Below are 15,110 nucleotides of genomic sequence, written 5' to 3'. Positions count from 1 at the left end.
GGCCTCTGCAAGACAGGAGTTGTAGTCCTAGCATTCTGAAGGAGGACTTGGACTATATTGTAATAGACCTAAGACTGGTAAAGATGGTGGTTTAATCTATGACAATTATTATGGGCTATCATTTCTCTGTATCCCTGACATACTCCTTTGTGGATCATCTCCTGACATTTTTAATAATAGTGGACTCTTACTCTCTTTTATTTTGCTGTTTAGTGCTTTCTTTTATAAATATCCATGGATTGAATAAATAGTCCTGTGCTGGGTACGGGGTGCTTGAAATGAAAGATGTAACCTTGCCTTCAGGGAACTTGTTCTTGTGGGCGTAGGGAAGAGAATAATCAATATAATGAAGTTTTAAGTCTTTTGAAAGAGGTACACTTTGCATTTTCTGCTTTCAAGAGCCCCTAATCCAGATTGGAGGGAAAGGGAACTTGAGAGGCTTCTGGTTGGGGGGTGGTATATGATGTAACTTATTAAAAATGAGTGGGGATTATGTGAGAAAGCGTGCAGGATGGTTCCTTGCAGAAGGAGCTACCTGTGCGAAGGTGCAGGAGTCACAGTGTAGATGTGGTGGTACGGCAGCGGAATAGATAGGATTGGATGGGGGGGTATGAGAGAGATTGGGGTAAAGGACGACTTTATATCTGAGAGGCTATAGAATTATTCACTAAGATAGCACATAGAAGAACTATGGCAGACAGATGCTAAATTCAATTTGAACATATTAGATATAAAGAGACTCTAAGTTTGTTAGATCGGCTAAGTCTTATTCCTTGAAATTCATATCCATCCACTTTTCAAACCACCAGTCTTGGATCAGTATGGCCACTGCTTCTCCCTTCCTTTACCAAGATAACTGACATTTGAAAAAAATTCTGTAGTGGTTATCTCTTCACAAATGTATATCTTTACACAGTGAAACCCTTGCTGGATTCTCCATTTTGAAGTGTCCCTGATGAACTCCCTCTCCGTTCTCCCAAGCAGTTATCTCCAGATATTTACTGTTTCTCTTAAACTCCCACCCCCCTACACTACTCACTCAACCTCAGCAGATGAGTTGCCTTCTGTCTCCCGATATGATTGAGCCTGTCTGTGAACTCCTTCGTCTTCACACTGCCTGACTAATACACTATGTGTATCTATGTATACTTCATTTTCTCTTCTCAGAGGGAAGCAGGTGTCTCCCTTTCAGTGCTTATCCCTTCGTTTGATCATGGCACCCATGCCATCTGGAGTGAAGTGCAATTAGCCCTCATCCCCACTAGGTCACTGAATTTGCTTTGACAAAATTCACATCCCAATTGCAAATTCTAGTAGATCTGATCAGTCCTCATCCTGCTTATTTTCTCTAAGTATTTGGTTCTGTTGATCATCCTGGTTTTTCCTTAAAATTTGTTCTTTTCTTGGTTTCCAGGTGCCACTTTCTCCTGCTTTCTTCCCACTTCTGAGAACATTCCTTTACTATTTCCTCTGTTGACTTCACTTTCTCTTTCAAGTAGTTAAATATTGCTATTCTCCAGAATTGCAACTTGACCACACTAGATCTTGGTTTTCTCATAGTTTCCTCTGTCCTATATGCCATTAAATCTTAACCAAAGTGCAACTAAATCACCCCAAATCTGTCTTTGGAGCTTCAGATATAAATAGGCAATCTGTATCCACTGTTTTCCCTATAGTTATTTCAACCTGGGTGTCTACAGGCATGTCAAACGCAGATATCCAACTTGCTTACACTCTGCAAACTAAGCTTCCTTGTGTGGTGGTGAATATATTATACTAATGAATGTTCTTCCATCTGCCTAGCTGACCAAACCAGAAATCTAAATGTATCTTTATTCCCCATATCCAAATGGAAACAAGTCCTATCAGTTCTGTCTCTTGACATTTCAATTCCGTTCTCTTATTCTCACTATTCCTACTTTAGTTCATACAGTTAGGATCCCTCTCCAGGACTATTGTAATAGCTTTCTAATTTATCTCTTGGCCTTCAGCCTTGCTGTTCTCTTTTCCATTTATTAGAGTAATGGCCCTGGACGCAAATACGATTTTAAACTCTCTGGCTCCAAATCTTTTAGTAGTTCCAAAATTCATGGTCATGGTGTACAGTTGTGTAGGTTGAATACTGCACAATGAGGTGATATTTTCATTGTTATTCTAGGTTTGTCTATATATGTGGCATGTAAAGTATCTGGAGGAAGGACATATTCTACTTATTGACATAAATACACCATATGGACTATTACAGGCCCATTGCCTAAAATCTGAAATCAAACTCCAAACTTCTTAGCGAGGTATATACAACCCTCCAGGCTTAGGTAGTTGTCTAACCTCCTTCAAGGTATGGAAGTACCTTGATAGGTAATAAAGTGATATCTTTATTATGTTTTCTTCCACCTTTACACACAACTCACTATGTACCTTCCTCAACAAATTCTACTTCCATAAATACACAATACAGTTTCTTGGTTCGGTCCCTAAATCTCATCCTTCTAGGCCTGGGATGACGTGGCTAGTCCCTTTCTCATTCTTGTATACCTGGAAAACTTAACTTCACAAATTAGCTCATACAGCCCTTGCTTCTACTACTCACCTGCAGAAACCTTCTCTGAAAGAAAGGTTATTCTGTTGCTTGTTTCTTGAACAAAATTCTTATGTTTTTCATACCTGAACAATGTCACTGTTATCTGCTAAGATGACTTACTTACTTTCTCATCTATTCACTTCTTATCCTATCCTTAAGCTGCATCTAATAAAACCTTCCCTAGCTACCTCATCTGAAAATTGTGCTATAAATAATATTGCTTGGCACCATCTTCATTTTCCAGATGTCCTTTATAATGCCCATGGTCATGGGGGGGTATTGTGAAGGGAAAAGTTAATAATTTGACACGTGAATAGTTAGATGTTTGGGAAGTATTGCACGATCTTTTCCTCTTGGGAGATTTACTGTCCATATTTTGTATATTAGAGGCTCTTGACTTTTACACCCAGTAATATGAAAGACTAGTTAACTATAACAAACATCCTTTTAAATGCATAGTTCAGTTCGTATGAAAGTTAAGAAAAAACCCAGGGACCAGAAATAAAGAGGAAAGGACAATAATGGCTGTGATTTCAGATATCCTGAGAGTATTTGCCAGTACTGGCGATCAGGCCCTTGGGTTTCAATGTTCAGATGAAAAATGAGAGGAAGGCCTTAGCCTTGCAGAAGGTGGAGAGCTGGAATACCATCCCCTCACTCCCAGAAAAAGTCCTTAAGGCTGTTCACGAAAAGAGTGGGTGGAAAAAAAATTCACCGGAAAAGGAATATTATGAGGTAGAGATTTTGTAAGAACAGTGAGTTTGAGCCTTATATTTTACCTCATTTATATGGTCTAGGAAAAGCTAGTCTCTGAAACCAATTTAAAGTGGTTTAGGCTTTATATCATTCTAGGGAGCCTGGGAATAGCAAATGAAAATTCTCTGCGGGTGAAGCCACCCCTAAACCATTCTTAAGGATTTCTTGTATTAAGAACTGCCAAAATAAATTCTCAACAAGAATTACCAACCACGTGAGGAAACAAGGTACTATAAGCAGAATCAGCATCAGAAAGAAACAGTATGATTAGATTCCCAAGGACTTACGATATAATTATTAGATATAGAATGTGTTCGTAGCCATGTATGAAATGTTTTTAAAAATAGAAATGAGAAAACAGATAAAACTATGAGAGACTTTTGACTCTGAGAAACAAACCGAGGGTTGTGGAAGGGGAGTTCGGTAGGAGGATGGAGCAACTGGGTGATGGGCATTAAAGAGGGGTCATGATGTGATGAGAACTGGGTGTTACGCACTGATGAATTACTGAACACTACATCTGAAACTAGTGATGTCCTATATGTTGGCTAATTGAATTTAAAATTTAAAAACATGACCAAGCACACACAAGAACCTGTACACAAATTTTCATAGCAACTTTATTCTTAATAGATCCAAATTGGAAACAGTCCAGATGCCCTTGCATGGGAGAATAGTTAAACAAACTGGTACTTGCATACCTTGAAATACTACTCAGCAATGAAAGGAATGAGCTATTGACATATGCACCAGCTTGGATGAATGTATGCTGAGTGAAACAACAACAGTCCCATGAGGTTGCCTACATTAGGGTTCCATTTATGTAACATGTTGAAATGGTGAAATTTGAGAAATGGGAGAACAGATTAGTGACGAGGTGGTGGGTGTAGAGGGTAGGCAGGTGGGAGGTACATAGGTGTGGTTATAGAAGCATCTTTGTAGTGTTGCAACTGCTCTGTATCTTGACTGTGCTGATGGATACTTAGACCTACACATGTGATAAGATTGTGTAGAATTAAATATACACATACACAAATGAGGATAAGTAAAGCAGGAAACCTGACTATTAGTGGATTGTATCAGTGCCAATATCCTGGTTATAATACTATACTGTAGTTTGCCAGATTTTGTTACTATTGGAGAAATTGCATAAAAAAATAAGAGATTTCTCTGTATTATTTCATAAACTGCTTATGAATCTATAATTGTCTCAAAATAAAGCATTTAGTTAACAAAAGCAACAACCAGGTAGATTTTAAAAGAAACAATAAAACTTACAGAAATTACAATGCAATGGACAGGTAAAGCAGCAGATGAAGCTGAAAACTGAAGTTGTGGATTAGAAGAGAGAGGTAAGTAAATTCCCCAGAATCCATCAGGGACACACAGGTGAGAGTAATGTTAAGACAAATACGTATGTGAGCATCTGAAATATATCTGATCTAGAAGACAAAAACAAGAATGAGATGGGCATTTTGAAGAGTTAATCCCTAAGGATTTTCAGATCTATGAAAGATACGAACACTTAGATTTGAAAAGAACCGTGAAATCCATGCAAAATAAGCAAATGCATTATAGTGAAATTGCGGAAAACTGAAGATAAATAGAAGATACTAAAAGCAGAGTGAGAAAGACAGATTTTTTCCTAAAGATTTATTTTTTTAAGTAATTCCTGCACGCAATGTGCAGCTCAAACTCAAGGCCCCGAGATCAAGAGTCGCGTGCTCCACCAGTGGAGCCAAACAGGCGCCCCCAAGACAGAGTTTTACTATAAAAAAGGATAACAGTTCTGTCAGCAAACATCTCAGTACCAACAATGGAACCCAAAAAATAAATTTAAAATACTTAAAAGTATTAAGAGAAATTGTCAGACTTGTATTAGAGAACAATCTAAGCCATAATAGAATAATGAAGGCAAAATAAAAGTATTTTCAAATGCAGACCAATGAACCACAAACAACAACAGCAACAAATCCTGAACATTTACCATCTTGATACCCTCACCAAAGAAACTACTAAAAGATGAACGTAGGGAAAAATGGAAAAATATCCCAGAAGAAATTTCTACAAGGCAAGTAGAAAAGGTAAACCAAGGGGCGCCTGGGTGGCACAGCGGTTAAGCGTCTGCCTTCGGCTCAGGGCGTGATCCCGGCGTTATGGGATCGAGCCCCACATCAGGCTCTTCTGCTATGAGCCTGCTTCTTCCTCTCCCGCTCCCCCTGCTTGTGTTCCCTCTCTCGCTGGCTGTCTCTATCTCTGTCGAATAAATAAATAAAATCTTAAAAAAAAAAAAAAAAAGAAAAGGTAAACCAAGATATTGTAGACAGTCATCAGGAACATGGTATAAAATAGCAAAAACGAAGGTAATGATAATATTAATGCTAATGACTTTGGAGAATTAAAAATACAACAGAATTGAAATATTGGAGAACAAGAACATATAAGACGGGAGGAGAATATTTGAAGTTAATAACTTCTAAGATTCCTATTTTTACTGGGAGGGTAGATTTACTAAATGACTTTAGTTTTTAAATGTTTAAATTTTACACGTGACTGCTAAATTAGTAAAAATAAATTGTAAAACTTTCAAAATAGTGGTGGGAAGTGAAGTAGAATCATAGTCAATCCACAAGAAGTCCAGAAGAGGGTGGAAAATCATAGAAAATACAGAAACCACAGAAAGCCAAAATAAGAGAACAGAAATAACCCATATATATATATATATATCAGCCATCAGAATAAATGTAAATTAGACTGAACCTGTCAGCAAGGCTTGCCAGAAATTATCAGACTAGACTGAAGTCCATCTGTGTGTAATTCAAAGAAGAAACCATGAAATAAGAGAGCATAGGATGAAAGTAAAAAAGGGAAAAAAAGATCAAATCACAAAACCTTCACCAAAGGAAAGATACACCATGCAAACACTAACTGACATAAAAATAATAATGTTAGTATTAGTTAAAAGAGCAGATTGCTCTTCTCTTCCTTTTACCAGAACAACTTCCAGAGTCTGACTGGCCACCCAGGTAACCACATTTTCTAGCCTCTCTTGAAGTAGGTTGCAGCCATGTGTTTAAGGCAGGACTTTTCTTAATTTTCTCTCCCCTCTTCCATTCTGCAGCAGGAGACTTGTCACCCGTGTTGTCTGGCAATAGCAGTTAATCACAGTATAGAGCAGTCTACCAACCCCAAGCTGTACCTTTGAATTCTTTTTTTTTTTTTAAGATTTTATTTATTTATTCGACAGAGGTAGAGACAGCCAGCGAGAGAGGGAACACAAGCAGGGGGAGTGGGAGAGGAAGAAGCAGGCTCATAGCGGAGGAGCCTGATGTGGGACTCGATCCCATAACTCTGGGATCACGCCCTGAGCCAAAGGCAGACGCTTAACCGCTGTGCCACCCAGGAGCCCCACCTTTGAATTCTTATATGCAGGAGAAATAAACTTTTTAAGCTACTGTATTCTGGAAGTCTCCGTTATAGCATTTTAGCAGGTACCTTAAGTATCTCATATGCTTTAGGGTAAAAAGTATTATTATTATGGTCACTTCATCAACAACATAAAATCTGGGGGTGCCCTGTTGGCTCAGTCGCTAGAGCATGTGACCTCAGGGTCGTGAGTTCAAGGCCTACACTGGACATGGAGCTTTCTTTAAATAAATTTAATTAATTAAAAGAAAAAAGGAAAAAAATTGCACAAATTCTGGATTTGTGTGCACTACATAATATGACTTCAAAATAAGTTAAAATAAAAATTGATAATTATAAGGGCTGTGCTCTTTTATACCAAGACATAAATATGAAAAGGTAAATTCTAATACTTATAGAAGATTAAAAAAAATTTTTTTATGACAGGTAGGAAAGAATTTCCTACACAAGGCAGAAGCAAGCACAAACCTGAAAGGAAAATATTGATAACTTTTACCATATTAGAATTACCTTACATTACATTGATTTCATGAATAAAAACTCAGTATCAGAAGATGTTATTTAAAATGATTTTTAAAAACCGCAGGCCAGAATCCTCAGTGACAGTAGCATCTTTGTGCCAAATCAGAGCTGAAACTACCATCACGGGTTTCACGCCACTAACTGCAAGATCCCTAGTGGGTGTAGTTAAAAAAATTTAATAACCAAGAATTTGCTCAGTTATTGGCACACTGTGAACCACGGCTTTGAGGTTATTTATCGGTTCACTTAAATGTGTGTCATATGCATGAGCTTTGTAAAGGGTCCGGAGCAGAATACCACCTTTAGGCTGTTAATAGCGCCCCCTGCTGGACAGACATCCACCTGCATGGCCCCCTCAGCAGTGGCTGGACAGAGTTCTTACTCAAGATGGGTTCACCTCACAATCCTATTTCTTAAACGGCTTCAGGCTTCTGCCTCTTGAAAACTATTGAGCCTAGGATATATTTGAAGGATGGATGAGCCAGACGTGATCGAGAGCTGACCAACGAGCTGTGACCAACTGTAGGATTAAAAAAACAACAACAACCTTGGTAATATTGTTGATATCAGGAACCTGTCTACTTTACATTGTTACATTCTACTGTAAAATCAGCTAAGCCGCATGCTGTCAGCAGGACTTCGTGTATAGGTAAAGAAGGGATGGCCAAGCCAGGGACAAATTATCTATTTAAAAATGGTCCTAAGAGATGCTTCTGTGTTTGGCACTTTAAGGTCGCTGTTCGGCAGAAGTTTAGCATTAATAGTCTCTCTGAGGTGTGCTTTTATCAGGTTTAGAACCTATGTTGAGTCGTCTTTTCATGGGTTTTCATAATATTTTAAAAGTATGTGTTTAGTAATGGTTTTTGTTTGTTTAAGTAAAAGTTAACCTTGATTAAAAAAACAAACCCACAGACTAAAAGAAGATATAAACAGAATAGATAGCTTCCTGGAATAGTATGCAGTTTATGTAAATATCATTTGTGAGTCAGTAAGCTAAAGACAGCCCAAAACAAAGGATAATAATATGAACTAGCAATTAATAGAGAAAAGAAAACAGTAGTCAACTAGCATTTGAAAAGATGTTCAGTCTTGCTAGAAATCACCTTAAAACCACAGCAAAATATCATTCACACCTATGAAATTGTCAAGCATGAAAATGATACCAAGTTGATGTGGGTAGAATACTGGAAGCTCTCATATAAAGGTGGTGGGGATATAAATTTAGCATTTATTAAAATTGAAGATGCAAAAGATATGAATATAGTTGAAAATAGTAAGGTGAAGATATAAAGATGGTGGGGTATAAATTTAGCATATATTGAAGTTGAAGATATGTCTACAGTACAACCCAGCTATTCTGTTCCTAGGAATATATTTGAGAAATTCCTGCGTATGTACATAGGAAACATAAAGGAGTGTTCAAAGCAATTTTGTTATAATAGCCAAAAATTAAGGGGGAAAACCCCTTGACTGTCCATTAACAGGGAGAATGAGTAAGCTGGTGCTTTCATATATCAGAAGAGAGTTGTGGAAATGAACGCATTAGATCTCCACATAGGAGTGTGGGAGAGTCTCATGTAGAGAATTAAGCAAAGTGAAAAAGGGCAAGTCCCAGAAGCGTAGTTTCGCACATACACAGAGAGGTTTAACACCCACAAACCAGTACTACATATCACATACAGACACATACACAGAGAGGTTTAACACCCACAAACCAGTACTACATATAACATACAGACACCAAGAGAGTCTTAAGTCTATGCAGCAGGTGCTTTGCTCATTACTTGATCTCTGTGATAATGTGGCACTTGAGTTGTACAGTAGCAGTAGATTATTTCTTTTCTGGGAAGACTTCCCAGAGGTAGTGATTGTGCAAGCTGGATGATGAAAAATGAGCATGGGTTTTCTAAGGAGAATTCATGCCCTGAAATTAATGTACTAAAGTGGGTTCTTTGGCTCACAGAAAAGCTGCTCCAATATTCACTTAGGGCCTTTTGATTTATTTAATACATAATTCTAATAAACTATGTTGGCTTGTAATCCATGGCAGATTAGACCGCCAGACGCTGATACACAAGTAAATGAGAGACGACAGCCAGCTGTGAGGTGTAAAGGCAGGGAAAACCACCAAATGCCTGCAGAAGAATTAAAACTAAAAGGAGTCTAAGGCTGACTATAAAGGCAGTGAATCTTGTATGTCCTGGTAACTCCACATAGCAAGCTGTACACTATGTTGATGATGACCCCACGTTACCCAGATGTTTACGTTTCAGTTCGAGAATTCAGGAATACTTATGATATGTATTTGAAACATTATTCATCAATTTTTTGAAAAAGATTTGGAACTTAAAGGAAACCGTTTTTCTGTTATGCAAAATGAACGTCTTTGGAAGCGCATTTCTAAAGTATGCCTAGGCAGTAATGCATTTCTATATTCCGTTTATTCAGCATACATTCCTTGAGCAATTACTGTGTGCTAGCAGGATGTTGACCGTGGCCATACAAAGCAAATCAGATACTTCATTATCTCGTTCACTAATACAGTGCCCCCTATATGATGTGTTAATATCTTTCTGCTTTGGGAAAGAAGAAAGCGCTAATTTGGCTGTGTGATCTCTGCTATACTTGTACCATTTTGAAAATTACAAAAATTAAAAGTGTAAATAACTAAAAACTGTTGGATTTAAAACTTCAGTCGAGAAATGTGGTAACAGTGTATGCTTTTATGAATTTCCCGTAGGCTTCTTGCAGTATGTATTAACAGATTTTGAAAAGTTAATCTCTTTAATTTTGTAATCCTAATTATAAAAATTTATCCTGAGAAAACAAAGAAAACTATGCAGAATGCTTTTAAATGATGTTTACCTGGCATTATTTATAGTAATAAAAACTCTAAGCATCCAGTAGTAGGGGATTGGCTAAATAATGTTATATTCATCCATCGGAATTCCAATTTGATAATATTTAATGACATAGAAAAGTGCTTATAGTATGTTGGTAAATTACCAAAAAGGAAAAAAAAAAAAAAAACAGCTGGAGGAAAAGATGCCAAAATACTAAGCGACTATTTGTGGTAGTAGGATTATAGGTCATTTTCTTTTTCCTTTTTACTCTTTACTCTGTTTTCCAAATTTTCTACAGTAAACATATACTAACTGTTATAACTGCAAAAAATCAAGTGATATTTGTAAGATAGCACATATTTTCCATCCTAGAATACATTTTTTGAAATGTATTTTTATCTTGGAAGATCATTATTGACCACAGTGGTTCTTTTGTGGATACTGTCAATAACCAAGACTTGAACTTTGATTAAAGCCACTATAGTATAATTTACCATTTATAATTATATTAACTCATTAAAAATGGCATTTTTATGCATGTTCTTGTCTCTCAAATTGAAGAAATAAATGGAAGTACGTATGTCACTAGAACCGTAGAAAAGTATTCACAGAGAGGAAAGGGAGAAACTGCATGTAAATAACGCTCTCTGTTGCTCATGAATTTGCAGTTCCTCGGTGGGTAGTGCGCTTCCACGAAGACGCTGCTGTGCGTATATTACCATTGGAATGATATGTATTTTCATTGGAGTTGGATTAACTGTGAGTATTACTCTACTCATTGTTAGAATTCTTTCTTCTCTACTTTATCAGTAGTAAATGATGAGGCCTGGGACAACCTTCAGGGATCCCCAAAGAGCCTGCCCCCTTTTGGCATCCCTGGCCCAGAAGCTTCTGAAGGACTGTGGGCAATCTGAAGCCCAATCCATAGACCCGTTTTTAAGGGAGCTTGACCATCCTGTGAAATGGTGTTTTGGGACTCCTCTGAGGTCCTTGACATCCATTTAACAAAAGCCCATCGTTTTTATTTGGTGCCATAGCAAAGCAAAAGTAATACTCAATCAGCTATGGAGGTCTGAAAAACCATTCTCTTTATTCAAGTTAAGCATGGATTTATTATCATTATGGGGATGGCTTATTTTTAGAGGAGTCTGAAGCTAACTAGTTGGTGCGGGGGATTATTCTCTCCCAGGAGGAGGAGGAGTTACTGATCTTTTTTGCTACCATTTACTTCCCATTCTCCTTTGTCCCACCTGGTCTCATATTATTAGAAACACTCCTTTTGTATCATACAACACTAAGGAGTTTAGATTACAAATTTAATTACGTATAGAAATAACATGTTCAAGTGGGCTTTTCTGTTTATTTCGTAAAATTTATAGTTAATATAACTAGCAGTATTGTCCTACTAACTTTTACCCTGTCAGTGATAGTCAACAAATTCATCAACTCATATTTCATAGGAATATGATGACCTCAGGGCTATTTTTTATAAAAATCACATGTAAGCCAACACAAGCTCCTTAAGCAAATATTTGCTTAAAGTTTTTAACCTTTTGTTATTATATTGCTTTTTATTTTAGGTTGGCACCCAAGATTTTGCGAGGCGATTTCGTGCAACCTATGTTTCTTGGGCAATTGCTTATCTCTTAGGGTTGATCTGCCTTATCCGAGCTTGTTACTGGGGAGCCATAAGAGTGAGTTACCCAGAACACAGTTTTGCATAAGCTTATAGTTCAGTGATGCAGGTGAGAGTATCTAGCAGTTCTTGATAAGCTACTCTGGACATCTTTGAATCATTCATCCAAATGGATTTCATTCTGGTTTCTGTATAAAGTTTCAAGACTTTGGGAGTATTTTATGAACAAATGCTCATTGCACTACATTATATGCAAATAGTTTGTTCTGCTGCTAGGTTTTCAAGCTCTGAATAATAAACTGTGTCTTCATGTTCTTTTACATCTTTTAAAGATATTTTTGGATTTGTCACCAAGCATTACATATAACATCACCCTTCCATCATTTTTAAATCAGTTATTCCATTACTTGCTGATCTGTGAGTATTCCCAAGGAGTGTTTATAAATGTTTCTACAATAGCTTCACATTTATACTCACATTTTAATTAAACAGTATCAAAATTGCTTGCTTTAAAATCTAAGCAATATGCATTTTGCTTGAACTGCTTACTGTAACTTTAACCTAAGATCATAGTGACCTTATTCAGGAAAAAAAAATTGAGTGTACCTTCAAAGACTTGACATTCTTGTCAGATAAAAACCATTTCTAGATACTGTATGCTTGTTTTTTGTTGTTTGTAGAAAGATACAATATTTTGGTAGTAATTTAAAATACAAGAATGAAAATATTTATTTGTCCACAGTTGGAGATAATGTTGGATAAATGTTTTTTCTCAAAGATCACAGGACTTTTGTCTTTCATTTTTGTCTGTTTTATTTACTAATTATAAAAGTTCTGGTCTAGATTTATGACATTTAATGTTAATCAGCTGTACGTATTTCTTTATAGACCTTGGAGGAAGTATTTCACATAACATGTTTTATAATACTTAACCATTTAAACAAAGATATATTTACACTGGGTTGCCCCCTTTTTCATTAGATCATGGTAAATTTTTCTTATTGGGCTAATTATGGACTACTTATATGAGGAGAGAGCCTATGACGTTTTACACTGGCTAAAACGTTGAGATTAGAAGTAGTTACTCTTATCATTCTTCTCAAATACAGCTGGTCTGATGGTTACCCAATTTATTCAAGAAAGTAGATCAAAGACAAAAAGCATCATAGTTTTCTAAGAATTCACTTGGATTTAAGGAATCAGCTCTCTCACTGCCCATCTTTGCAGTTTTGAAAAAGAAATTGCTTAATTGAGAAATAATGTTCTAAAGCCTTTAATGTAGTAGAATTAAGATAAAGAGATAATATGAGTAAATTAATTGGCTATTTCAGAGATAAGAATAATAATTTAAAGTATTTATGTTCCTGAGTAGTATAAAAATGTACTCATCAGAGAATTTGGAGCAAAATACGTGTAAACTTCAAAGAGTAAATGATAAATGTCTAAATGCAGTAGCTCAGGATTATATGTACCTTTGAAAATACACTAATAAAGATTATTGTTCAAAAACTACCTTGTTATATTCCATTTTTTAAAAATAAGATGGTGTTTCCAAAATTGCCTTGAGTTATTGTTCTAGAGTTTTCGTGTTTAAGAGCATATATAATGTTTCTTTATATAATATTCACTTATGTTTTTCCTAGTATTTTCATGGTTTCATTTTAAAAGTATAGATTTTTAATCTATTTGTAATACTTTTGATATAAGGTATGAAATAAGAATCTAATTTATTTCTTTCCTTTATGGTTAGCTAGTTGTAACAGCGTTGTTTATTGAATAATCCATTCCTTTCCTGCTAACTTGAAATCCCACATTAAATTATATGCTGCGTGATCATTTCCCTTTGGGACTGTAGTTCCATGATAGCAGGAACTTTGGTGGTCTTGCTCACTGCTTTATCTGCAGCGTTTTGAACAGTGCCTATTTATGTTCAATAGATATTTGTTGCATGAATGAATAGATGATTAAATGAATTGGTATGTTAATTCTTATCCCTTGGGTTTGGCCTTTATATTTTGTTATAGAATGTATAGGTGACAATTCATATAATCTTGTGTTAAGGAAAAACTTTCTAAGTAAAACCCCAAAGGAGAAATCATACAAAAGGATTGATAGATTGTATGATAAAAGGGGGAAAAAAAACTTCTGTGTGAACAAATCATAAGCAAAGCCAAAAGATAAACTGTATTTCTAAAATAATAGAAAGAGTTAATCTTTTTAATATGGGAAGGAACTAAAGGCATGAAAAAGCGATTCATGAAAGAAGAAATAAAATAAATAAAAACATGAACTCCTTTTCAAGTTACTAATAATCAAAGAATTTAAGTTAAAACAGAGATACTATTTTTTTACCCAGTGTATTAATAAAGAATGAAAAAGAGTGATTAATCCCTGTAATGCTGAAGATATGAGAAAGCACACACACAAACACACAGTCTTTGACATAGTAATTCTGTTCTAGGAATTTATCCTAAAGGTATTCTGGATAAAAGAACAAATGTATTTGTACAATGATGTTTATCACATTTTTGTTTATAATAGGGATTAAAAGTAAGAAGTCCAAAAATTCAGCAATAAGGGATAGGTGAAATAAATTATGGTACACTCATCATATGAAATAATAGGTAGTCCTTAACCAGATGATAAGATTTCTCATCTAATTGAATTGCCAAGGGTTCACAAAATATTGTGTGACAAAATTATATTACAGATCAAAACTGTGCAGTATAATCCACTTTTTGAAGAAAATGATATGTGTATGTGTTAAAAAAACTAAGGAAGATTGAACACTAAAATATTAAGAGGGGTTATCTCTGGGTGATAAAAGATAATAACTTTTCAAAAATTTCTGTACTAGATTAACAGTTGGAAGGTTTAAGTTTTGCTCTTGGTGAATAGATAAGAATGTTATGTGATGATTGCTTCAATATTTGTTACATTCTCATTTAGATTCTTGAAGAGTTTTAAAATAAATTTATTAAAATCCAAGCCATACACAACTAATGAATCATCGAGCCTTACATCGGAAACCGGGGATATACTGTATGGTGACTAACATAATATAATAAAAAATCATTTAAAAAAATAATAAATAAATAAAAATAAATAAGTAAAATCCAAGCCATGCATTTCATATCAAACCAGAAGTTTTAGAGTTAATATATCATATATTTAAGCTTAGTCCTATATGAATTAACATAAATTTTTAATAAATTAAATCCAAATTTATGAGACTTTATACCCAGTTTTATTTAAAGTAGAGCATTCCTTCCAGTGCCTGGTACAGATATGAAACCCAGAAAGTGCTGGGAAAATGTTATTTGGAAGAATATACTAACCGGAAAAG

At 35.6% G+C, this 15,110-nt stretch overlaps 1 protein-coding gene across 1 annotated transcript in view; it reads left to right on the top strand.

Moving 5' to 3' along the window:
- PIP4P2 (phosphatidylinositol-4,5-bisphosphate 4-phosphatase 2) overlaps positions 1–14,861 on the top strand; it is a 53,208-nt gene extending 38,347 nt beyond the window's left edge. The window contains exons 6-7 of the mRNA XM_026495771.4: positions 10,797–10,887; positions 11,709–14,861. Coding sequence (XP_026351556.1) covers positions 10,797–10,887; positions 11,709–11,852 — 235 coding nt within the window. The 3' untranslated portion in view covers positions 11,853–14,861. The remainder of the gene's footprint in view (positions 1–10,796; positions 10,888–11,708) is intronic.
- The last annotated feature ends 249 nt before the right edge of the window (positions 14,862–15,110 follow it).

The sequence above is a fragment of the Ursus arctos genome, unplaced genomic scaffold, assembly GCF_023065955.2.
Source record: "Ursus arctos isolate Adak ecotype North America unplaced genomic scaffold, UrsArc2.0 scaffold_6, whole genome shotgun sequence".
Classification (NCBI taxonomy): Eukaryota; Metazoa; Chordata; class Mammalia; order Carnivora; family Ursidae; genus Ursus; species Ursus arctos.
The sequence above is the reverse complement of the archived record's forward strand: the minus strand, read 5'-3'. Positions and strand labels throughout refer to the sequence as shown.